Source organism: Coccidioides immitis, assembly GCF_000149335.2.
Source record: "Coccidioides immitis RS genomic scaffold supercont3.5, whole genome shotgun sequence".
Lineage (NCBI taxonomy): Eukaryota > Fungi > Ascomycota > Eurotiomycetes > Onygenales > Onygenaceae > Coccidioides > Coccidioides immitis.
The window spans coordinates 1,130,047-1,154,599 of record NW_004504307.1 but is presented as its reverse complement, the minus strand read 5'-3'; the positions used below and the strand labels follow the sequence as shown (position 1 = coordinate 1,154,599).

Here is a 24,553-nt window from a genome sequence, read left to right as displayed (position 1 = left end):
TTGACTGTTACAGCAACTATTATCGAGAGTCCTAACTGTGAAGTGCCAGGACCGAAATGTGTTGAATTGATGGAATCTACTCTCCTAAAGCACAAGTGCATTGCACGCAATGGCAATTTTGTTTTACCTCAATGACCACCGGATATGTCCGTGATCTTATATGACTTGTACTGGTCGTCGGTTGCATCATCCATTTCGTTACAGGGCGTGGGCCATAAATAGCACGCTTAAACCTGTATCACTGACAGCTTCTGAAATGTGGGGCAACGGCTCCTTCAGAAAATTGGGATTATTCTGCCCAACTTAAGATCTTCCCATCATAGATGGTTTATAACGAGTCTGATAACGCTCCAAGTCGAAGGACCCTTCGTACAGCTCGCTGCTTTCCGGATCACCAGCCCATATAAACACGCGACAACCTTGGGCGACGCTGCCATCGTCTAATTCAACATCACAAACAGTCCATGTATATGCCCTCGTTTCGTAACTCTCTAGCCGCTGAAAGTGATCAAGACTCTCAACGGGGTAGACCCTTCCTTGGATCTCGGAGCCCTTATGTGGTATCAATGTCGGATAGATATGCCACATCTTCATTCTATAGTCTCTCAGCTTAGCAGCCTGAAGCGGTGGGGGAGGCGCTGTGAGACTGAGCACCACCTGGATAACGTCGGTGTCCATGAGGGAGCCGTAAACAAACAGAAGGGTGGGAGAAGACCATGGTTCCGGGGTTCTACCTGGCTCGGCTGATGGTGGCATCTTGAGTATCGTTGTGTGTGATAAGCGATTTGACCGTCTGTAAATGTGTTGATTCCTGAGTAGCGAACACTGGAGCCGAGCGCTGCTTGTCTTGTCGTTATTGCGCCTCAATCCGATACCCAAAAGAGCTGATTTGGCTGCGAAATAGATGAGGGACAATCTACCCTGTGCTCACTCTATAATAGAGTATATTTCAGTTGAATGGCAGGATACAGAGGGAATCAAGGTTAAACTTACCAATGTGAACCTTAGTTGGGTGGCAGATTTGAGTTGAATGGTGTGAAGCTACCTTCTTGAAGCTGGTACGAATGCAAATTCGAGTCGACGTGAAAATGCTCCGCCTGGAGGAGCTACTCTGTATTAGTGAGTTATGTATGTTGCAGATCCAAATTCCACCCTTGCGTTCCTATCAGGACGAGATCAGCTCTGCATAAGTAACTAGTTGGTTACTTTGTAGAAAATGCTCTCAAATCTGGAAAGAGTTTCAGGTTTGACTTCATATTGATGGGACATGAGCCGGCGAGCGCAAACTATACTTAACGGGTTCCCGTGTTTTATTAAGCGCAGGGCGGGAATGCCGAAAGGAAGCAAAGATAACTCAGTATGGAGTACGGGGGGTAGATTGGAAGCGCCGCCTTGACAGCATGTAAAGTTCGACGACAAGATTTCCACACGGCGCCAGAAGCTTGACGCTGACGACGGCATCCACTCGTATCCTTGCCCAGGGCTTGGAACATCCTCGAACTTTGTCCTTCACTCACTTCTCATGGACTGACTCGACTACCACCGTCTAACTGCTTCTTGCTGGTGCTTCATTTGACAGAAGCGCGGAATACTTTCTTCATCCTTGAACAGATATCCCCCGGTTTCCCCGTATTTTAGGATTCCACTCCCTTTCCTGCCAACATATTGACTCCGGTTTACTCGAGCATCGATGCCTTTTTGCCGTTAACAAATGGGACCAAAAGTCTTCCATCGAGTACGTTCCTCCATGAGTTCTACTCGTGACCTACAAGCGCCCTGGGAGAGACCGCTCTCAAAGCGGCTGATAATTTCATATGTCGTGGACTGGATATTCATATTGTGCGTGCTGTTCTTTTTTTTCGCTATTCGGCAGACCTTATTCTTTTGTACTGAATGTCTCGATTAATATCAATTTCACAGGTTCACTGGAGCTTTGGGCCGTATTGTTAAGGTTGCCGAGCCTAACAGGAGACCATTTAGTCTCACCGATCAGAATATATCTTACCCATTCGCTGTTCATGAAAGAGTCCCTGTAGCGACTCTTATGATGGCCAGCCTTCTTGTGCCGGCTGCCGTGATCGCTGTTTTCAGCATGCTTATTGTCCCCGGTCCGGCAGACAAACGCGCCTTCGGCGCGGAGGCATGGCGACGGAAATTCTGGGAGTGGAATGCAGGATGGATGGGCTTGGGTGTGGCGTATGCTGGCGTGTACGCAGCGACGGAAGCGATGAAGGTCATGTTTGGCAAGCCCAGGCCCGACCTACTGGATAGATGCGATCCAGACTTGTCGAATATTGCGGCGCACGTCATCGGAGGCCTGGGTGGTCAGGTTGCTGGTGCCCCTTCGCTCGTGTCTTGGACGATCTGCAGGAATACCACGAAAAGGCTCCTGAAAGATGGATTTGTGAGCTTCCCAAGCGGCCATTCTTCGAGTATGTGAGCGATCAAGTGAATTTTCGTCTAAGATTTGAACGGCTAACCACTGCATTCTTAGTGTCCTTTGCTGGTTTGACGTATCTGTCACTATGGCTTTGTGCTAAGCTGGCTATTACAATTCCGTTCTTGTCAGTCGCATCCCTTCAGGAGGTCGAACAGCCAAACCTCAACAAATCCCCTGTGTCGCTTCGAAACCGGGGTGCAGCACCACCGACTGTTCTGGTTCTTTTAGTTTTTGTGCCTATTGTGGCAGCAACATATATAGCGTCTAGCCGGTGGGCCGATAGCCGCCATTTTGCCTTTGACATCCTCTTCGGTGCTTTGTTAGGCATCGCCTTTGCATGGCTCGGGTTTCGCTTGTATCATCTCCCGTTAAATTCAGGGCAAGGGTGGGCATGGGGTGCGAGGGACAAGAACCGAGCATTTTTTGGAGACATAGACCACACGAGTTACGCAGCTGACAGGGCACTTTCAACCACGAGGAATGCCGGTTCGTTCTCACCGAATTCCGCTGAGAGAAACAGAGACGAATTGTTACCCACGACGGGTGAAAGGCCGAATGGGAGCTCGACTAATGGTTACTGAGCAGAACTTCAGGCGACTGCTTGGTGGGGATGTTTGTTTTGCAGCTTGGAACGAATGTCAATGATCTAGATACCCAATGAAGTAGCTATTCAGACACATATATTACTATAATTCAAACTGCTTTATTACCAACTATGCTCAACTCCTCTTCCTTAGTGCCAACGGCCTTTGGTGCTCAAACGGTGCGAACCGCAGTCACAAAAATGGTATTCTATACCAGGCGTGGAGTATATATGTGCTTTTAAGCATTAACATGCCGACTGGAAGATGTAGATCGCCTTCACCAAGGTTCTAGACCATCCAACAGTCTGTTCTTGAAATCAAAAATATCTAGCGCCTAATATCAGCGGGATAAAAGGGGGGAAAAGGTACGCCCACTTCGCCGCGCCCATGCACTGCATATTTAGTTATCCAAGGGCGTGTGTCGATCCGAACACACAAAAACGATCACCATACCCATCACCTCCACCCCCCAACCCTCCCTTCATCCCACCTCGCTCTAGCATCCCTCCTAAACTCCAACTTCGCACCTTCACTCCTCAACCGCCTCACCCACTCCACGACTTCTCTCTCCCCGGCAACTCCATGATGCTGCAAGTCCCCATCCAAAAAGCTCTCTTCCACCGCGCGCACGACCGCCTCCTGCTCGGCAATCGCTGCCGCCAGTCTCTGATACAGCGCCTTGGGTGACCAGGGTGCCAGGGCGGCGTCCATTTCCGTTTGTTTTTTGCGCCAGGAGAGCTCGAGGGATTGGTGCTGCAGGAGGAGGGTTTCGGTGGAGGCGCGGAGGGCGGCGAGGTGGGATTCTAGCTCGAGGGCACGAGTGGCGAGGGATTTGTTGGATTCAAGGAGCGTTAGGAGGTGGGTTTGTGCGGAGGGGTAGGAAGGGTGGGTATTTGCGAGGGCGTTGAGGAGGGTGGGATTGGAGAGAACGGATTGGAGATCTTTTGTTCTGCAGGGAAATTGGGTTAGCTTGTGAAGTACGAGATGGTTCAGGGGCGAAGGAAAATTGCTGTTATTTCTTTAGGGCACGTACGATTTGTCTTTGAGGATATCTGGAATCCATCCTTCGTCAAGGCCTGGAGGTTGTTGGAGGTTGCTGGGAGAGAATGGGCGATTGGGCGGAGCGTGACTTGTTGAAATGCTTGCGTCTCCCTGAGACTGTAATGCTTCCTTGGGTGGTGTGGATGGAGCTGGCGATGGAAATTGTTGACCCAAAAGGGGAGTGCCTCTTCTGCTTGCTTCATGACTTGTTGGCTTAGGGGGTGGAGGAGGTGGTACTCCTTGTAGTGTTTGAGGGTGTTGCTCGTTGGAAGCGGAGTATGGGACCGGTGAGAGTGACATTCTTAAAATGCCAACGGCAAAACAAAAATCAGTAACAGTACCCCTTAAGTGAAGTTCTGGTGATGGGGCTTCGAGTGGCAACGTAATTGCGGATGCGCAAGGCTACGATTTTAATATGCGCCGGAGGAGCAAATGCGAATAGTATAACTATGATGTCACCTGACGTTCTCCAGACACAAATAATTCGAGGGCATTCAGACTCGACTGCTTTACAATTTCGGGGCCTTGCGGGACGCAATGACTATTTAGGAATAAATAAACCTAGATATATCTAGTTTGACATCGCTTTTATTTCCTAGGAACGCCGCACTCTGCCAAAGTTGACATGGGACCGAGCCGGGCTCGCTCCGTTTTGAGTTCTCCGCAATGTTCTTAAACGGTGTAAGCTCGTTATGAGGAGCAAGGTGAGTTTCCAATAAGTGTTATAGCCCTTGGGACGCCTCTTCGCATCTATAGGTGAATGGCAAGCCTTGGAGCGCCAATTTTCAGCTATCAGGGCGATCACTCGTAGGTAGCATGTAAAAAAGCCAGGCGCCGCAATTATTTCGGCATGACTACCATCCAAATTATTGTTGCAATGGTTAAGCACAGGTGGACGTTCTTTGCTTCTGAGACTCATGCCAGCGTTAGGAACGGGATAGCGGGGTATTGCAATTGGGTGATATAGCAACCATATAATATCCATGCGCCACGGAGAATCGAACGCGTGTCATAATATTCAGTCTAACCGCCGCCGAAGGTCCTTTTGTTGAGTTTCCGCATTGACACCCCTAATCGCCTCCGTAACCAGTTCTCGCAGTTCCCGTTGGTTCTCCTCGCTGTGGAAGTTTTCTCTCGACGCAAGCTCCTCTATTCTTCGCTTAAATTCCGGGTCTGGAACATCCGCATCTCCATTGACAGCTGGCTTGGTCATTGTGCCAAAGCTCACGGTGACATTCGGAGGCAGCTGTTGGCCGGGGCGAACAAGGGTTTCGGCGAGGGTGCTCACAGGGGTTCCTTTTAGATATGCTGCAACTTCTGGAAAGGAGTCATCGTCGAGAATGGCCTCTTCTGCCGTTAATCCATCGTGGTTCTTCACAGCCCGATCTACCCCAAGCTCCTCCACCAAGCAACGTGCTATCTCGACAGTCTCGGTAACGAAAAGGCAAGTTTCTCCGTCTTCGTCGGTAAGGTTGACGTTGACTCCAAACTCCTGGACCAAGGAGCGGAGTAACTCTAAGTGTCCGTACGACGCTGCGGCGTGTAAAAGAGAATAGCCATGCTCATCCTGCGCAGACGCGAGCGAAGGGTTCGATCGAAGGAGGGGTATCAAGGACGGGGAATTCTCCGCTGCGAGGATGTACGCGTTGGGAGTTGACATGACTGCGGATGGGGAAATAAACTTCAACAGTCTGTATCACAGCTGACCGTCGAGAATGGCCAGTATTTGCAGCAATGTCAACGCCTGTTTGCCGTCAAAAGAAACGCGAAAAAAAGGTAAAAGACTGCAAAGCGGGGAGCTGATTCAGCGCTAGCCCACTAAGCTGCACTGCCACTAGCGATGAGTCAGACCTGGCCTCCGGTGTTTGCCGTGTTTGCATTTACACAACCGACTTTTATTGGCTGGGACCATCGCTTAATCAGCAATGTTTACGCAGCATTTGAAATCTGAGCTTGAACATGCGGCGTCGAAGAGGGATCTCGCCGCCACTTAGCTTCGGTTAGGCTGCATTCTGTGACCGGGATCTCCTCATCCGGGCTGCCAGTTCAAGCTTGATACATCGTGAGTCAGATTCGGCTCCTTGTGCCAAAGCTAAGGAGACTGTATATATAGCGTCCAGGCGACCTTCAACCCCGAGCAGCCCCGCGCAATCCAACCAGGGACTTCATACAGTAGCGCCTGGAGGACCCCAGCGTTGGCCTTTATTCCGTATTCAATCTCCATTTTATTTAGGTTTCTGAATCCTCTTCGCCATGGTGCAGCAAGACTCCCACGAAGTCACGCAGTTGATACACTCGCTCCAAGCCGCTCAAGGCCCAAAGAGAGGAGGAAAGTCGTTCTCATGCAAGAAGTCAACTTTTCCCGTTAGCGGGTCGCAAGGCACTACGGTTGATTCCTGGAAATTCCGAGATTGGGATTACAAACGAGACGACCTTCCTACGTACGCCCGTGGCCTCTTCACGACGAGAACCAGGAATGGTACCCCCGAAATTGCTATCCGAGGGTACGACAAATTTTTCAATGTAGATGAGGTGAATCTGACGAAATGGGAAAATATCGAAAAGAATACAATTGGGCCATACGAACTGAGCGTGAAGGAAAATGGCTGCATCATATTCATGTCTGGCCTAGAGGATGGCACGCTTCTGGTGTGTAGCAAGCATTCCACGGGCCCAAGGCAAGACGCCAATCTCAGCCACGCAGTTGCGGGACAAAAATGGGTGAGGCGACATGTCGAATCGGTGGGAAAGACAGAGAGAGAACTGGCGCTTGAGCTAAGAAAATGGAATGCCACCGCTGTGGGAGAATTGTGTGATGACAGCTTCGAGGAGCATGTGTTGGCGTACGATGAACACTCTGCTGGAATATATCTTCACGGAATTAACTATAACGTGCCTTTCTTTGCTACCCTTTCTGGACCTGAAGTGCACAAATTTGCCGACAACTGGGGTTTCAAAAAGGCACAATTTGTGCTTAAGAATGATCTATCCGAAGTGCGAACTTTCTTAGAAGGGTGCGCAGAAACAGGCTCGTGGGGCGGAAGGGATACCGAAGGATTTGTTGTCCGATGCAAAATGCGTGAAGCCCACTCCGGACCTTATGTTGACTGGTTCTTCAAGTATAAATTTGAAGAACCGTATCTCATGTACCGGCAGTGGCGTGAGTGCACTAAAGCGGTCATTTCAGGGAGGCCACCAAAGTACAAAAAGCACGTGAAGATTACAGAGGAATACCTACAATATGCCCGAAGGCAGCTCCAGATGAATCCAAAACTTGGAAGTCTCTATAACCAAAATCATGGTATAATCGCAATGAGAGATGGATTCCTTAAGGAGAGAGGCCTCAAAGGCTCGGATATCATTGCTATGGAAACTGCTGAAGGAGATGTTGCACCTCCTATTTCCCAAAATATTGTCCTTGTCCCTGTGGCTTCTATCGGCTGCGGAAAGACAACCGTTGCTCTTGGACTTGTGAACCTTTTCGGCTGGGGTCACATCCAAAATGACAATATCCAAGGACGAAGGGATCGAGCAAAAAGATTTGTCCATCAAATAAACAACGCACTAATTAACCATAAGGCTGTGATTGCGGACCGCAATAATCACCAAAAGCGTGAAAGAAAGCAAATCATTGAGGATATCCGCTCGATAAACCCTGATGCGCGATTCGTCGCTCTCCATTACGTCCACGAGCCAAAAGGCAGGATGCTAGATGGTATTCGGAACATCACTCGTCAGCGGGTTCTCGAGCGCGGGGATAACCACCAGACAATCCGTGCGGATAGCAAAAGTCCTGAGGAAATCATAGGAATTATGGAAGGATTTTTACAGCGTTTCGAGGCAGTGGATACGGAACACGAGCCAGATATCAATTTTGACGAGGTAATTGATCTAGATATTGCAGCGACTTCTCGGGAGAACCTTGAGACTATCGTATCTGCTCTGTACAACGCATATCCAAGACTGTTCGATGGGTCAAAGCCGTCTGCGTCTGATTTAGACCTGGCCATCGACGCAGCTATGAAAAACTATACTGTGGATGTCAAGCACGATCTGACCTTTGGTTCCAAAAATCCAAGCCATCGTCAACCGCCTTCTAACTCCGGCCAGAATCAACCGAATACTATAAATGGAAACACGATCGAGAAGCTTTTGAAAAGAATTGAATTCTTCAACATATCTCTTCCACAATCAGAAATTAATAGCTTAGCCGCCTCTCTATTCCCTCCCAGCACTCCACCCGAGATCTCCAAGCTATACAACCACCTCAAAAATTCCCGGCGCATACAAGCATCCTTCCACGTTACGCTAATCCACAAGGCCTCTGCGAAAGACCGCCCAGATATATGGGACCAATACAAAGATCTCTACAAGAACGCCCTACAACGACAGCTACAACAGCCCGACGGCCACACGAGAAACCCAACCCCCGCTCTCGGCGCTGCAAGAGTGCGCATTGAACGGCTTGTCTGGAATGACAAGATCATGGCCTTCGTAGCGCGCATTATGCCCGTTGACCACGACGAACGCCTCAACTCACATGTTTCCCGGGACATGGGCTCGTGGGAATGCGCGAACGATATTCCACATGTTACGGTTGGCACTGCGGCTCCGAACATCAAGCCCAAGGAGAGCAACGATCTGTTGAGGCACTGGTTGGAGCACGGGGCGAACGCGGAGACAGGGATCATGGAAGCTGAGATTCCGTCGGTCAAGGTGCTGGAGGGGATTGTGGGGGTGGTTTTGAGTCGTTCTTAGATTCGTTTATCAGGTTGTTTGTTGTGCCATGGGCAAGCTAAGCAAATTGCGATGATACTTCCTCCCTTTGGAATTTAGGATGTAATATGGCTTTTCCCGTATGTGCTTGGTCTCTGGCGCATGTTTTGTTTTGGGGGTTGACGAGGGCGATGAAAAGTGAACGGAGTTTCTTGTTCAGCGCCTCGACGGAGCATACTCGCCCTTGTCTTACTTTGTCTGTTCGAGCCGCGAGAAGCTAAGACAGGTCAAGAGAAACCCAAGTTAGTATGCGAAATTGTCGGTGTCACGAGCTTGATCTCTCGATGGCCTACAGTACGTCCCAACACGAGAAGTTACGATCGCCACACGAGCCCGTTTCAACAGCATGGAAATACATCATCTCTAGACACGGCTTATATGGCATTGTACAACGTATGGAGTATAACAAAGGCATTATTAAATGTCGTCCTAGTCGTTCATCCAGGCTGCCACCCTTCCCGTTCCAACGCGAGTCGCAAGCCTTAAACCCGTGGTGCCCATAGGAAAGTAGCTGACAAGGTACCACACGAGAGCGACAAGTTGGAATATTGAGGATATGAGTGTTAAGAGGGTGGAATGGAGCTAGAGGCGAGGAACGTTGTCAGATGAGTCACAAAAATGATCAGGGAGAAAAAAAAAACATAAAAAAAAAAAAAGGCCTAGGATGAGGAGGGTAGACAGTTGAGAGGGCTACTAAATGCGCCTAGAGAGGAATCAGTGTAGTTGACATCCCCAGAACGGTACGAAGGACCTTGTCGCCGTAAACGCGCAATGGCCGGGATGACGTCATAAGCCCAGGATGTAATGGAACAAGGCACACGTGAAGGTAACACATGTATACGTTGAGGGATGGTGTATCAAGGAGGATGGCAGTAAGGGTGGTGCAAAAGTTGCAGAGATAGCAGGGGATCCACTTACACCAACCGCAAAAAAAAGTGTGAGCCCAATAGACGCGAAGTAAGCAGCAGTAAATGGGAGCCGGGGTCCAGACAGGAGGTGTTTGGCATAAGTCATGGGCCCGAGGAGCACCGCCCAGGACGCAAGAAACAAAACGGAGCCAACGGACCACCTGCACAGCCTGGTTAGAGTGACACTTGACAATCCGGATGGGCATAATTTGAAAACCATCGAGCAATATGGACAGAAGGGTTTAACGGCGATCTAAAATGTAAGGGCCGTGGAAACCATGAAAGAGCTTGCGTGGCTTTTTTAGGGAGAGGGTATACACCATAAAGTCCAAGCTAGAATCTATGGGTATTTATGTCAGGTAGGGCCTTCTGACACCCGGTGCTGATCCCACGTAGTGGATGTCATGATGTAAGGGAACGGTGACGTTTTGGCGCAAAGAGAATAGAAAAAAATCGCTGAAGGTCCTTAGGGAGAGCACTCACAGGATGGCAAATTTGCGTGGAACAAACATCAACGCAGGAAATATAATGAAGCACATGCAAATTGCAAAGCAGACAAGGGCGCCGATATTGAATCCCGCAAATATCAGCATGCGATCCCATCGACTCACTGTAAGCAATGGAAATTAGTAATAGGCGAAGATAAGCCGATGGCCCTTCAAACCGGCAGCATCGCCGCTCAAATGCTCAACAAGCAAGACAAACAAACTCGTGAAACTTGGCAAGACGCAGGAACTGACGGGGAATCACCCGTAGCTCATCATGCATAACGACGATTCCTGAGAGGGGGGGCCACGGGACTCACAAGCAAACCACCCTTCCTCTTCTTCTCTTCGTGTGGGAGCTGGTAACGGCGCAGAAGAGCCTTCTGACAGATGAACATAACCACGGCTCGCAAATGGATTTAGGGACTGTAGTTTTGAAAGTATTGGTGTTGAGGACGAGCCATTGGTGGTGGTGGGCTCTGGCGCTCTCCGAGACCAGCCCAGAGAATTCATAGAATCCCGAAAAGACGCCGACGCCATGGTGTAGGAGGATACGCGCCCTCGTTTAATTAGGATTAAAAGGAAGATCTAGCTTGCTGCGCGTTTTCTGGTACCGGCTGGGTGGTTGTGAAGAAACTGCGGAAGAGGTTCCGAGAACCGGCTGGGGCGTAGTCTCAACCCAGGAGAGGCGATGCAGGGAGTTGCGGCATCCACGGAAGCTAACGGGCAGACTCACAGGGGGTTTTGGGTAGTTTCGAGCAGATGATACGCAGCGGAGCCAAGGGTTGTGGGATCACAGGTCAGATGACTCGGTGCCACGAGATAGGATTTTAAACTCGACGATTGGACTCTGGACGCTTCGAGCTTTCCCCTTGCCTAGTTCTGTTGTCGAACTCTGACGTCACTGGTATCCTGGAATATTGTGCTTCGACCGCGACGATTGCTCGGAGCGCTTCGACGGTGACGGCTTGGACGAGTCGCGCTTGGATCCAGAACGAGGCGGTTTGAAATGGAGGGTGGTCGGGGCGGGGGAGAGGGAGGGTAGTTAGGGCTGTGACAAAAAAGGCTGTACAAAAGGCTAGAGCCCTACTTTGTACATTCACCACCCTGGAGATAAAATGGGTTTAAAGTGTCTATGTCAGATGATCATGGTTAGCTTTCTCGCTTGCTCGGCATGGGGCCAGCGGGAATATAAACCTGGGATGACGAAGAACAAGGAGTTTGCAGAGGAGGGATTGTTTCCCGCAAGAAAATGGTTAAAAAAAAAAAAAAAAAGCACAAAAGCCTACTGCGAGAACGTTGCATCTGATAGCCGTACCTCTTGTGTTCGATTAACCGAACCAAACGGGCTCACTCTGGTGCTCGTTGCCAGCTCGAGGCCACCTTGATCGCTGGATGCCTGCGATGTTGGACGTCGGACGTGAGCTTGCTGCTGAGTCATCACGCCGACGTGGCTTGGCGGCGGAAAGCTTCTCCGCACTTCGTATAGACTGGTATTCTGGATACAGACAAAAGCCGGAGGTCAAATACGGCTAGAAATAGATCTAGGTTGCGCACAGACCAGACGCGCTAGTCTATCTGGGACTAGGACGGCCCGCTGCCTTGCTCGGTGGAGAAACAGCGCCGGCTCGCAGCTTCACACCCATCGGCATGCATCCCGACACTGGACAGGTCACAGCACGCAGCGATGACCTCCGCGTCGAAAGGCCGCCAAAGGACAGGAGCGAGTGCCATCATAGACGCACGCACGCCTGTTGCATGTCTCCGGTGTGGAGTGGGCTTGCCATCACCGTCACCACAGCGATTCATGTTGGATGAGCAGAGCAATTCTCTGCTTCACCAGTAACGCGCATGAATGTGACTGCCCCAGCCCCCTTTGTGAAACATGAGCTTTTAATCGTTTCCATTCTTTCTTGTTTGCTTGTCGAATAGTAACCACCTCAACGTCTGAAAATAAGTAGGGGTGTGTACTCCGTACGGAGTAACTCCCTACCCTGTACTCTGTACGTAGCTCCTTCAAGACTCCGGGTTAATTCTGCTGAGATCCGGGGGCATATGCGGGGTAACCAGCGACAGACGTTCAGTGCTATCCGTCGCTCTCGCGTTTCTTTCTCTGGCTATCTTCTTCTTCTCCTTTTTTTTAAATTTATTATTATAATTTCATTAATTTTTATAATGTTAAAATGTCGACCTCAACTTACAGGCGAATTCTCCTTTTCACCGACGATCATCATTCGCGCAGCCGGCTCTCTTGCATACATCTCAATGCGGTCTTTCGAGATGATCAGATAACATCATAGAGCCCTGGTCAGTCCGAGATTCGTTTTCGGAGAATGGGAACGGGGATACCCATGGTTCATAATAGGTCGATCTCGCGGGAACACCTTATCTAAAAATCATCCCAAACTTTGCGATGCTGCCATGTGTAGCACCACTTTTGCTGTCTCCTCTTGAGTAAACTTCTTGGCTGAGAATTCGATGCGCATAATAACTCCTCCATCTTGATGACCCGCCGGAAGTGGTGGCGATTCAATACGAGGTGCTGCCAAAGTGACGCACAAGAACGTCGCTAGTAACCCATCGCTGTGGCCCCGTAGTATTCAACTTCGAGGTGTCCAGCTAATCTTCTACTTCTATGAATTATATGTCGCTCATCAATGTAGAGCCGTGTTCCCTCCCAGGACCCCCACGAAACCCCCCCCCCCCCCCCCCCCCTCCCCCCCGCGGCGATATGCCGTCGATATGCTACGGCCTCAAGACAGGCATCGTTGCATTGGAATTCTTCACATTTTGACCCCATGTCGACTCCTTGCGTCGATCATTTTAATACATGGGCGCTGCATAAGATCGAGAACAACAACCACCCCCCTTGCGAGTTTGCCCCGGATATGTCTTCATACCTCCGGAACTTGAACCGCACGCACGCTTTCGTGCGCAAGATCCACCGGGGTCGGAAATATGTGTGTACATTCGGATCATGTTCACCCACATTGTCTGCAGTACCCATGTGTGTCTCGTTGGAAGTACAGTACGGAGTACATGTGTGGGACTTCTTGCCCCACGCCTGGGAGGTGCCTCAGCACACCTGAAAAGGGATCACATTATTCGTCCGTGGCATCTGAATCATCCCACCACCATCATGACGCGATAAATGACTATTCACTATTGCTCGAGCTTCCCCCCTTACATTATTATTATACAGCTCTATACGGAATAACTTTTTTTTTTTTTTTTTTAATTTTTTCTTGAGGATGTACCATTAAGCTTTCTGTTCCTCACTTTGCCAACTTTTTTTATGAACGCCTCACCAAGTCACATTGCCCTTCCCACTTAGAAGTTGGCTCGGGTCTGGCGTTGCTAATGCACTTTGGTGCGGTGCTTTTCGTCGACTCGAAACAATGTCTTTCCTCAAGAGCTCAGCTTTACTCAAAAAGTAGCCTTTGGGTTCGCCTCATCGCCCGTCCCACCCAGAATACTGGGGTCCAGAAGCGGAATCAAGATTTCCTTTGGCCTACTCTCTCTTTAGATATAACCTTGTGTAGATAGCTACCAACTTAGCATTTTCACCTTTTTTTTTTTTTTTAAAAAAAAAAAGGGTCCACCAACCCGGGGGCTTAAAAAGGTCGTCAGCACTAACCGCGTGGACTGCATGATCAACCCGAGCTGCATGACTATCGTCATCACATATCAAATAGGAGATGCAGGACACCGTCCTCGTAGTCCATAAATGCCCGTCACCCTCGCCCCGATTAAAGCCCCTTGCTTTAATCCCGATTGTTCGAGTCTGACCTGAGCTTTTCCTGCGTGATTCGTCGCTGCGGCTAAAATCGAGTCAGCTCACCAAGTCATTAGTCGGTCTAATCCACCATCTGGTTGGTGGATATTTGCCGTTGTATCACTCACAAGCGCAGGCACCACTTATATCGCGCAGAGCCTTGTTGAAAGGAATTTTCCTCGCTGCCTGCCGATCTCATTTATCGAGTGTTTTCCGCGTCTGTCAACTTGAACCCGTCAACATCGTCAACTTCCGTCACGGCTCTCCTGATACATATTCAACGGCATAGCCAAAGCCTTATCACCACACGATCTCACGCTCTTCTTCCTTATCTTGTCGCTCGATGACCACTTCCCCATATACTGTCTGAGTATTAGGTCGTTTTCATCAAAAATAGCTTTCCACTACGATCTACTCGAAGCCCTCTCACCCTTAATGGAGGACCCGTCCCGGACTCGTAGAGCTTTGAAAATCTTTGAAAGGACTTTGGTTAGTATTTTTGTTTCCTTGATCATGAACTGCTCATTCCATTTGTGTTTGATTTTCCACTGTTATTTTTCTCTGCCATTTCGCCAAAGATTACACCACCAGGTGAATCCTGGTTGTTTGCACTCAACTTCAAAGTCGCCCTGGGGCGATATCTCCGACTACAGGGACCATGTCCGAGCGCATCCACCCGAGGACCAAACTTTCGTTTCTCGTTGACACTACCCCTTGCTGGAAATTGATCAAGAGAATCCACCTCTGGGCTTGCTGCTCTGGCTACTCTCTGGCCTGTCATCTGGGTGGGTCAGGGAGAAATTGCTTCGTGTCGCTCTCCCGTCAAGCGCCCCATCGCGAAACGCTCGTCGAACAAAGTTTTTGCCGCCCTTCTCCGCTCTGGGGCGGTGCGCCGGTACAGTACAACACACAACCGCCTCGTAAAATACATCGTTGTACCGTACCATACCATACCGCCATCCTCCACCGCAACTTTTTCTGCCGTACCCTTGTTTCGTGTCTCTGTGGCCTTCTCCCTCCTCCTCCTGCCAACAATCCATCACCGACATCATCACCACCATCATCCTCGTCAACTCAATCTCTCTCGACATGGGTCCAAAATCCCCAGAGTAACTTCGCAATCAACGTGGAAGGAGATACTCGATCATCAATCAACCTCTGTCACATACAACCTTCTCCTCGACCGGATTTTTCTGGTTACATCTCCTCTGACTCTTCAACTTTTTTCAAGCTTGCTTACCTATTCTTACTGAAGATCATAATTTTATTTTTTTTTTAACACCGCCAATTCTCTAACATTTCCAGTGGCATAGGAACACACCACAATAGCCTCACAGTCAATTGACTCATTTCCCATTCCGCCTTTATCCTCTGTCATCGTTGAGCGATAGCCTTGCCCAGCTCGTCCACGGTTTAAGCCTTGCCTTCCAACGACCTCGCTTGCCTTGACGAGAACTCTCGAAAGGGCTGGCGGGTAGGATTGGAGCTGCTGATTACTGGATTTCGCTCTTTGGACGTATTTCCGGGTTTAATTCTTTCGCGAAGGTGAGTGATCTCGCGGTATCTATGGTGGCTGCGTGAGATATCGGTCCAGGCGCATTCGAGGTCGCCGAAATCGATATTTGCCGGCGCTTTTCTTTTGATGTCTCAGATGTGTGTTGTGTAAGGGAAACGTCGGTGGGATCTCGCCAGTCGACGCTTTAGAGCCTTACGCAGCATATATGACTCGCCGGCAGCCTTGCTTTCCCTCATCACTTTCACACATAAATAGCTAACTCCTTGGTTGATTGATAGTTGAAGTCGACCGACTTCTTTTTATCAGACTCTCGATCGATCTCCGATAATTTTACCTTAACAGTCGTTGCCATCTATATTTGTTAGGCGAGCACACGAACAGAAACGATATCTTGTCCCACTAACACTTGCCGATACTCGGGTTATAATTCCCTCGAAGAAAACCAGAAAAAGAAACCCCCCCAAAAAAAGGAACAAAACCATGGCGGAGGCTACGTTTATTAAAACGGAACCCGATGACCAAATGAACAATTCGAGTCATTTTATCATGTCTAACTCCACATACGGACTACCCAGTCCGTCCTTCGGGAATCAGTTCGGAAACTCCGGAACGAATGATGGCATTGATCCCTCGGAACTTACCATGCACAATAGTGGCTTCATGTCGAATCCCTTCAGCTCGCCCCAGAACCTGTCTTCGAGTTTCAACTTCGGTAATTCTGGGATTGATACCGAAGAGCTGCTTGATTTAGAGATAAACGGACAGAACACGATACGCGATGGGTCTTACAACCTGGTTCCAGAGCAGCGACAGCCTACTGGAATCTCCATGAGCCACCAAGGCCAGATGTCCCACGTATTTTCGAATACACCGGACGGAGCCCCTATCAACAGCCCTTTTATTCGTGGTGGTTTTGGCTATGATCAGTTCCGGCCGATGCAGCAGCACACTCCTCAGGATGCCTCACCGCACATGAACGGTACAAACGTCCATTTTGATCAGAATTACCTGGGTGGAAAAACGCGTGCAAGCCTTCAGGTTGACAGGAACTCTGTGGATGCCCGAAGCCCCATGTCACCCAAGACTCCTGCTATGGCGGGCTTGAATATCGCTACCCCTGAATCCGGAAGCTTCCCGTCACAGCCCATAAGGGCAGTATCTCTACAATCCCAGCATCAAAAGAATATGTCGAGCCAGTGGGATGGCACGCCTGGTAGTGCTCAGTCCTTAATCGAATCTCCGATCTCATCGCCCGGACACCCATCCCACCATCTTGGAATTTCAGAGATTCTGAAATCTGGAAAACATGCTTCCCTCCCGACCAAAGTTGGCCACCATACGAGTGCGCAGCAAGCCTTGGAGTCACAAGAAGCCAAAAGGAAACGTCGTCGCGCCTCTCACAACCTGGTGGAGCGTCGCAGACGTGACAATATCAACGAGCGAATCCAAGACCTTTCCCATCTGGTCCCGCAACATCGCTTAGAGGATGAGAAGATAAGGAAACAGCTTCTCAATAACTCTTCGCTTGCCGGTTCCGTGGGCACCCCCGGACTGAATTCGACGAATGCAGCGACATCTCTTCTTGCGGGGGGCTGTGGAAGGCGCGCGACGAGCGGCAATATTACCATGGGACTGCCGATCGAGGAGAAAGAAAAGGGACCAAACAAGGGTGACATCCTCAACGGAGCAGTTGGCTGGACTAGAGATCTCATGTGGGCACTGCATCGCAAATTAGAGCAAGAAGACCAGTTGGCCGAACTGATCACTTCGCTCGGTGGAACATGGCCATTTGAGCAGACTGAAGAGGATAAGCGGATGCGAACGGAATTACTCGATGCAATGGAGAAAAACAACGCAAATACATTTGCTTATAGCCGCGCGCCAGGAAGTGGCCTTCGGGTTCCCAAGCACACTAACATCGCCGGCGAGCCACTACAAGGACAAGCGAACTCGCAGAGCCTGAGTCCTGGTTTCCATAGCGGAGGCAGCGGCAACACTAGTGGCAACGGCCAGGCACAATTCTGGAATACTTCAGGCCATGCGGGTATGAGCTTCAAAGAAGAGGACGAGTACTCGATGGATATAAATTGAGCACTGGGACGCGTTACATTTCGGATTCAACACAAGATTGCATAGGTGGCGTCGCTTCTCGGAGTGGAATAGTGGGGTTTGGAGGCGTTGGCACTCGCATGCTCTGGCCGCGTGTCTGTCTCTTTGGGGTTGCTGGCCTTTTTCTACGAACTATTTAATATCTTTCCTTTTCTCTCGAGACCTGTCTCTTACTTTCTGTGTCCATTTCCGAGTTCGCCTGCGCATTTATATTGACCCTCTTCCTTTTGATTCATATGAACATAATATTTGTCTTTTGTTTTGCCTTCAAAGACCCAGCAGGTATTTGTGAGCAGCTGCTTTATGTTTTCTTTTTCTATTAATTTTCCCAACAGTTTCCTCCTTGCTTGCTGTCGGTTCTGTATTGGTTTCGACATTATTCTCTAGGTTATGCTCTCTGCCTGTTTCAAATTATCATTTCCCGGCCCTTCCTCGTTATGATGTATCTCCTTTTTTTCTTTGAGTGATTTTCTTTTTTCTCACATACTTAATGACCATTGATACCCATACTGTTACTATGCCCATTCTAATCCTTGGTTGACTTCAGCTCAACGACTGATGGCCTCTCCCTATCTCCCAGATATTTCTCAGTGTGAAATCACTATATAGACAGTCCCAAGTTAACAAGGCAGCCAAGCAGAAGTCGTGTCAGCTGCTTCTGATGCCTGGGCTTCCTGAGACATGCATGTTACGGCCTTTATGAGTTTGTCTGCCAACAAACCTATGATGATGATCTATTTTTTAGACTCCGCCCTAAAATCCCCCCTCTCCCCTCCTCTTTCTCTCTCTTATCTCTCTCGTGGGCACAACGAGGTATGATAACGATTTGAATGATTATCTCTCTGACATTATCTTGCTTGATGGGTATCTCTGTGTGCATTTTGCTGATTTTTCCTTCCTTCCCTCCCTACATGTCTTTTTTTTTTCCTGTTTGTCCTATTTATATAACTCATGGCCAATCCCTTTTTCGCTTTCCCTCTTAGATACATCTGTACTGTAATCCGTATGGACTCGGTTTATTTATTTATTTCTTTTTATTAATGCGTTGCAAAAATCCAAGGTACCAGATTCGGCCAGTTACATGATGCAAATTCCTGATCCATAGCCTTATACATATATCTATTGCAAATGCCTTTAACCCTACAAGGCACGGAGTCCATATCTTATGTTGTGCAGCACATATGCATGTTGAGCGAAACTGTTGGTGCAACTGCATATTAAGAGCTGTCGCATGCACTTGTACTGTACTAACAAATACACCCATACACGCTGAGGATGGGTAAGATACCGTTCCATACGAGCACCTGGGGGTAATCTTACAATAGTTCGACAGCGGTAAACCTCAAACTATGACTCCTCAACCTCTCGTGCAGGTCTTGGCGTTCCCCCCCCAAACAAAAACCACCACCAGCAGCAGCGCTAGCACCGCTATTTTCTTCCACTATCTCGTCATTTTTTCGGCGCCGAGATATGAGTGTGTTTTTCTCCTTTCCTTTTTTACTTTGTTCTATTTTCTCTTTTTGGTTACACAAAGCAAATGCCGGAACACGAAAGAAGGGAATCGATTCTGGGGAAAACCCCGGCAATCCCAGATCTTATTTTTATTCTTCCTTTTGTCTTTAACTATTTTTCACTTTCTAGACGCTATTTGATATGATGCGACACGAGAGCCCTGAGGTAATACGATGTCCCATCTAAAGGAACTTCTCATTTTTGCATGCTATGAAAGCCATACTGTCATGGTGAAAAGTGAGCTTTCCCAAGGCCTCGTCTCTATCGGCGAGAAAAAAAAGAAAAATAAAGAAAAAATGGGGAAAAAAAGAAAATAACATTGAAAACGCCGGATGAGCTCACCGGTGACGTCATGGAGGGTTGGGGGAGGAATGGGAGGGGAGAGGTGCGTGCGCGCTGAACATTTTCTGTTCGGTTGCATTGCGGTGGGAGTCGGGCTGTTGGTTAACCAGTTAGTTAACTCTCGTCACCGGCCACCAGTGAACTGTCTCATCAACCACAGGTTGGTTGTATGCGCAGCTGGGCTCCGTTGGTGCGGCTGGTCGAGAGAAGGGGGGGGGGAGAGTGTTTGCAAAGGGACAGTGAGGAGGGGGATAGTGTTTGCCTTTCTCCTGACGAGGCGAGCTGCTAGTTAGTACTCAGTTGGCTCACTTATGATAAGCTGAGAGGAAAATAGAGATAAGACTTGACGAGTTTTTTTTTAAATGCCTTTTTTTTTGCGAATCTGCAATGAAACTCCTCGTGCAATGGAGATCACGATCGTGGCTTGGCGCGATCGTGCGGGACCCAGTTGCCGACGACAATTCGATGCAAACCTCTCCACACGGATGGAGAGACGAGTCGGCATCCTGGAGGGGGGTGTCAACTTGTCAACGGATTCATGCCGGCGGGTGCGGCGCGGGAAGAGGGCAGAGAAGACAAAAAGGAAGCGGGGGAAGAAGCGAAGGGGAAGATGCGGAGTAGGTTTCACTAGGTGTAGGCTGGGGCCACGACGCTCCCGCAACCTTCTTTTTCAACCCATGCCCAGTGGACGGAGGAAGAGTACGGATAATATGGATGTAGTATTTGTTGCCAAAGCTTTTGCATGGATGGACATGGATGATAGATTTCCAGCAACTGACTAGTCGGGGGCATCGTACCGAAGAAGGGGACAGCACGCGAGATAATTGCCTCGTATTAGTTCAAGACAAAGAGCTTCTATTCGTTGACTGGAGCGGCGAGCTTTTGGGGATTTGACTTGTTTTGTCGCCGAGAGCTCCGAGAGAAGAGAGAAATGTTGCTCCACGGAAATGATATCGCCAGAAACACACCTCCTCGGAGAGCGGCACCACCGACGAGTCTTGGGAGTCAATCTCAAAAACGAAAAAAGGTACTCATTGCGTAGTTGGTATGTCGCCCCGTTCAGTACATTAACTTGGAGGGCGGATAGATCCAAACTGAAATCTATACGTATTGTCCTGATATTCCCTGACAACTTATCTATCTATACACCATATTCACATAACCCTCTTGAGCACCTGGTATAGGACACCTGGATACTAATTAATGGGGTCCAATTTGTTCCTGACATCCTTCAGACCGTAGTCAATTAGGACCACCACGTTGAATTTATCTGACTCCTCGAGCTCAGTTACGGGTTCGGGGTTAAGACTACTCTATAACCTATATCGGGAAGTGGTTATTTAACCAATTGTTGAGCAAGACTCTTTTGGATTGAGCTGGCATTCACACAGCCGTATAAACTCTGTATAAATCTGCAGGCCGTCCATTTCTTGCTTTCTTTCTTTCTCTCTCTTCTTTTCTTTTCTTTCTTTCTCTCTCTCATCTTTTCTTTTCTTTTTCTTTTTTTCTTTTTTTTTTTTCTTTTGGGCCATCTCATTCGGTAAAGTCAAAGCTGCGAACCGCGCATGACGGTAGGAAGTAGTCCGTCTTTTCCATAGATCAGTGTGCGAACCATATATCCTCGCTGCAGCATGGTCATGCGAGATTGAGAAGGCCAGGATCTCCGTACGGATCTCTATCTCGCGATTCACAAGCTCGGAATGCTCAACAACAGCTTTCATCACTTCGCCAGTTACGCCGTGGGCGCTGCATCAGCTTCGAGGGCCGTGCGAGTTTTGTCCGGACCAAATCACCGGAACCAGCACGGAGTTACGGAGAAGCTACTGCAGAGTATGTCGTTAACCACGAAGTATATACTAGTTACCTGTTTGCTGGAGACTTCACCATAAACCTTAAATTAGTTTACTGTCTCGGGAAATGGTGAAAGGGACTTGAGCATACTCGCGGGAAAGTGTGCGCAGAAACATTATTTCACTTCAAAAGGCCCTGCGGGAGCTATGACAGTCTAGAAGGATGCAAGCGATTCAAACTTGGCAAGCATCGACTTCAAAAGTTCACGTTGGGCTCTTTATCCAACGCCCTTCATTCGGTTATCTTGGGTAGTATCCGTCCACGCGAGAGAAGAATGACACTTTTGTGCTACTCGAATCTCTAGTACCTGTACTTGACGCCGTTGAGGAGCCGCAAGGCTTGAAAGGCCGACCATGAGGATCGATCGGATTCCTCTCAACCACCGGCTGAAAAAACACGAAGGCCAATCGCCACCACATCAAATGAGAAGTCAAGAGACAACCCCCTAAGCGCTAATTAAGTGAGTCACTCTCTCAAATGAGCCGCTGTCTCCGATCAGCTCCCCCCCGTTAGACGTTTAGGTACCATATTTACCCATCACTTGTTTGGGAAGAGCTCTGAACCGTGACATTGTTCTCGAGTAAGGAGTACCCGTGATGGCTCCGCAAGGCGCATTTTATTTCCCGCATTTCATTCCAATCATCTGACTTGAGAATGTGGGTGGCGCCTTTGGATTAATTCTCCCCCCAAGAGAGGTGTATCAGGTGGAACGTCTCCCCGGTAGTTTGATCACAGGGAGAACCTCGTGATCCGTCAAAGGGGTTGAAGGGGGAACAAAAAAGATCATAACGGGTGTGCATACATGAAACGAAGACGATATTCTCTATGTATCGAACGCATAAAACGATGTCCTGGGCTCATCCAGCAATGGAGGGGTCACATGGCGCAAGGGTGCGATCCAGGGGCAGCCTTGTTATAGCTCTTTTCGAGGAAACCGGGTTGATTCAATGAATATTCGGTGTATCTCAATGGTACTGGAGAATGACAGTCTTAAATCAAGTTCCATTAAAAGAATGCCCTCGTCTGTCTGCGCATAACGCAGTATGTATCAAGACACATATCAAATGCACGCTCTAGACAAGATAAAATGTCCACAGGCATGAAACAACACAAACACACACAAAAGATTCTATCGCGTACGCGGAATAGTAAAATGTCCTGGTATCTAATCTAAAAAGGTGACACTTATCGGAAAACCGACAAACTGAGAGAGATTCCATCGGAGCTGGGGCGTGGGAACACACCTGACAATCCATGGCCAACAATCCAAAAGCTTTTCCTTGGGAAAGGACTGAGATTCAGTGAAGGAACGAAAGGCCGGCCCATAGTGTCTGCGTCCGTAATGTGAGCCCAAACCCCTTACCCCCGCCCGCAAAACACACCCAGAGGAACTGGATGGTTTTCGGCTAATCAAAGCTGGAAGCTTCGTTTTTTATTCCTAATTGGTCCTTTACCCTCCATCACGCATGTTCTAGTTGTCGGAATGGAACAGTTGAACCGGGAGAAATCTATTCTCCTCTCATCTTGCGGAAGAAATCCGTCACACCAGTGAACACGACCAACAGAATACCACCACCAGGACCCAGTCTCAAAACCTTGGGAATGAATCCCTTATAGAGAGCACCGAAGCCTTCCTCCTTCATGACTGTTCCCAGAGCCGGCCAAGCCCAGTTGTACTTGGGGGTCTGACCCGCGACTCTCGGGCTGTTTTGAATGCGCGACTTGACAACATCCATGGGGGTATTCAAAATGGTACCGATGGTTCCACCGACGGTACCGGCAATAATATCATTGCGCATTTGTTGACTCTTGTTTCCTGGTTCGGCCTTGGGGAGCTGAGCGCGAATCTGGAAGATGGAGCCAAAGTAACCCGCATTCCATAGAATGTGACGCCACAGGGTGGATTCAAGGCCGTTGTAGAGCGCAAGGGGTCCTTCCTGCTTGACGATCTTCTGCACAACATCGATCATGCCGTTGTATTTTCCTGCAGAGTTGCGATCTTGGAGACGAATCTTGACGAGCTCGAAAGGAACGACGACGAAGGACTCGGTTGCACCGGCAGTGGCACCGGTGAGAATCGCCAGGGGCTGGTTGTTCTTCTCCATTCCGAATAAGGATCGGTAGAATGCGCCCCAGCTGTCGTTGGCGGCGAACTTGGTGGCACGCTTCGGAGCTTCCATGAGAATAGGTGCAGTGATCCCACGGTAGAGGCGGGAGAACCTGGTCGCATATCATGCCGTTAGGACTAAGATCCAAATGCGCACAATATCTGATCCAAAACATACCCCTCATTTTTGACAATCTTCTGGAGGCAGTCGACCATTCCGCTATAAGCTTCGGCACCGGCTCCGGTACCCTGTTGGAGCTGACTGTAGTAGGGCATCAGCAGGCCATTTCAAATGAAGACGAGCGGTATAACACCAGAGCTGCAGCACTCACACTCTTGTTTTGACCACATCGAGAGGATACCTGTCTTGAATATTAGCATGCGCTTTCTCATGGTGGAACCCTGCATCTGGGTTATCGAGCGTGGGGGTCATCGCACATTACAAGAATCTAATGGCACAAAAAAGATGTCTGTTAGCAATTGCCAGGCAGGTTCAGATACAAAGGGTTGCATTGCATACTTCAGAGACACCAGCCACAGCACCGGCTGCAAACTGGTATGCAAATGGTAGGGGCTTCTTCTCTTCCGACATCTTTGTGGGGTTTGTGTGAGTGCGAGCAGATGAGGCAGAACGAAAGCGATGACAAAGGAGGATTTAAGGACTAGTTAGTACACTGTAAAAGAATAAAAAAATGGACAAGGACGAGAGATTTATCCCAATTGACCAGGCACAAGCGCTGAAGAGAGTGAATTGAGAGCAGCAATCAACGAGGGAGTTGGTAGTATTTGGGTGAACGGCGGGAATAATTAGTGGTGGAGGAGATTGCTCGGCAAGAAAAGCGGCCTTTAATTTTGCCTCCAAATTTAGAGTTTTCGTTCTCCGCGATGCGATCAGGAACGGTCTCGGGCGTTGGGTTTTCGGGAACGACAAAGACCCGAGCAAGCGAGCTACCGTTGCAGCAGACAGGTACATACATACTGTACGTACATACATTCCATGCCTACAGGACTCGACGGTCTACTTGAGTGACTCTCTACAGGTGTGGCTCGGTCGGGATTCCGCCTCAGTGCGCTTGTGGCGGCGGGGAAAAAAAAGGCCGCTCGCAC

General features: G+C 49.1%; 11 protein-coding genes across 11 annotated transcripts; 3 read left to right on the top strand and 8 right to left on the bottom strand.

Annotated features, from left to right (window-relative positions):
- Nucleotides 1–148: 148 nt before the first annotated feature.
- CIMG_10263 (uncharacterized protein) lies at nt 149–1,298 on the bottom strand. The gene is made up of 2 exons (XM_001239240.2): nt 994–1,298; nt 149–932 (listed from the first exon to the last, which is right to left on the bottom strand). The coding sequence occupies exon 2, from the start codon at nt 754–756 to the stop codon at nt 304–306; it is 453 nt and encodes a 150-aa protein (XP_001239241.2). The 5' UTR covers nt 757–932; nt 994–1,298; the 3' UTR covers nt 149–303.
- Nucleotides 1,299–1,531: 233 nt separating this feature from the next.
- Nucleotides 1,532–3,153, top strand: CIMG_10262 (PAP2 domain-containing protein). Its single transcript, XM_001239239.2, has 3 exons — nt 1,532–1,839; nt 1,921–2,432; nt 2,495–3,153. Exons 1-3 carry the CDS (start codon nt 1,712–1,714, stop codon nt 3,019–3,021), a joined length of 1,167 nt encoding a protein of 388 aa, XP_001239240.2. The 5' UTR covers nt 1,532–1,711; the 3' UTR covers nt 3,022–3,153.
- A 42-nt stretch (nt 3,154–3,195) lies between these two features.
- CIMG_10261 (uncharacterized protein) lies at nt 3,196–4,423 on the bottom strand. The gene is made up of 2 exons (XM_001239238.2): nt 4,058–4,423; nt 3,196–3,973 (listed from the first exon to the last, which is right to left on the bottom strand). Exons 1-2 carry the CDS (start codon nt 4,363–4,365, stop codon nt 3,481–3,483), a joined length of 801 nt encoding a protein of 266 aa, XP_001239239.1. The 5' UTR covers nt 4,366–4,423; the 3' UTR covers nt 3,196–3,480.
- A 111-nt stretch (nt 4,424–4,534) lies between these two features.
- Nucleotides 4,535–5,818, bottom strand: CIMG_10260 (ankyrin repeat protein). The gene has a single exon (XM_001239237.2). The coding sequence runs from the start codon at nt 5,723–5,725 to the stop codon at nt 5,084–5,086; it is 642 nt and encodes a 213-aa protein (XP_001239238.1). The 5' UTR covers nt 5,726–5,818; the 3' UTR covers nt 4,535–5,083.
- Nucleotides 5,819–6,318: 500 nt separating this feature from the next.
- Nucleotides 6,319–8,823, top strand: CIMG_10259 (tRNA ligase; the record flags this gene model as incomplete). The annotated part of the gene is made up of 1 exon (XM_001239236.1): nt 6,319–8,823. One exon carries the CDS (start codon nt 6,319–6,321, stop codon nt 8,821–8,823), a length of 2,505 nt encoding a protein of 834 aa, XP_001239237.1.
- A 447-nt stretch (nt 8,824–9,270) lies between these two features.
- CIMG_10258 (SFT2 domain-containing protein) lies at nt 9,271–10,774 on the bottom strand (the record flags this gene model as incomplete). The annotated part of the gene is made up of 4 exons (XM_001239235.1): nt 9,271–9,423; nt 9,760–9,910; nt 10,233–10,359; nt 10,555–10,774. The coding sequence occupies 4 exons, from the start codon at nt 10,772–10,774 to the stop codon at nt 9,271–9,273; spliced, it is 651 nt and encodes a 216-aa protein (XP_001239236.1).
- A 584-nt stretch (nt 10,775–11,358) lies between these two features.
- Nucleotides 11,359–12,043, bottom strand: CIMG_10257 (uncharacterized protein; the record flags this gene model as incomplete). Its single annotated transcript, XM_001239234.2, has 3 exons — nt 11,359–11,367; nt 11,553–11,724; nt 11,877–12,043. The coding sequence occupies 3 exons, from the start codon at nt 12,041–12,043 to the stop codon at nt 11,359–11,361; spliced, it is 348 nt and encodes a 115-aa protein (XP_001239235.2).
- A 1,866-nt stretch (nt 12,044–13,909) lies between these two features.
- Nucleotides 13,910–15,100, bottom strand: CIMG_10256 (uncharacterized protein; the record flags this gene model as incomplete). The annotated part of the gene is made up of 2 exons (XM_001239233.2): nt 13,910–14,055; nt 14,138–15,100. The coding sequence occupies one exon, from the start codon at nt 15,098–15,100 to the stop codon at nt 14,738–14,740; it is 363 nt and encodes a 120-aa protein (XP_001239234.2). The 3' UTR covers nt 13,910–14,055; nt 14,138–14,737.
- Nucleotides 15,101–15,461: 361 nt separating this feature from the next.
- CIMG_10254 (HLH transcription factor) lies at nt 15,462–18,663 on the top strand. Its single transcript, XM_001239231.2, has 2 exons — nt 15,462–15,554; nt 15,804–18,663. The coding sequence occupies exon 2, from the start codon at nt 16,006–16,008 to the stop codon at nt 17,614–17,616; it is 1,611 nt and encodes a 536-aa protein (XP_001239232.2). The 5' UTR covers nt 15,462–15,554; nt 15,804–16,005; the 3' UTR covers nt 17,617–18,663.
- Nucleotides 18,664–20,684: 2,021 nt separating this feature from the next.
- CIMG_13559 (uncharacterized protein) lies at nt 20,685–21,455 on the bottom strand (the record flags this gene model as incomplete). Its single annotated transcript, XM_004444705.1, has 5 exons — nt 20,685–20,801; nt 20,876–20,900; nt 21,049–21,234; nt 21,353–21,379; nt 21,430–21,455. The coding sequence occupies 5 exons, from the start codon at nt 21,453–21,455 to the stop codon at nt 20,685–20,687; spliced, it is 381 nt and encodes a 126-aa protein (XP_004444762.1).
- An 848-nt stretch (nt 21,456–22,303) lies between these two features.
- CIMG_10251 (mitochondrial 2-oxodicarboxylate carrier protein) lies at nt 22,304–24,208 on the bottom strand. Its single transcript, XM_001239228.2, has 5 exons — nt 23,967–24,208; nt 23,885–23,895; nt 23,779–23,808; nt 23,625–23,708; nt 22,304–23,559 (listed from the first exon to the last, which is right to left on the bottom strand). The coding sequence occupies exons 1-5, from the start codon at nt 24,036–24,038 to the stop codon at nt 22,848–22,850; spliced, it is 909 nt and encodes a 302-aa protein (XP_001239229.2). The 5' UTR covers nt 24,039–24,208; the 3' UTR covers nt 22,304–22,847.
- Nucleotides 24,209–24,553: the final 345 nt, after the last annotated feature.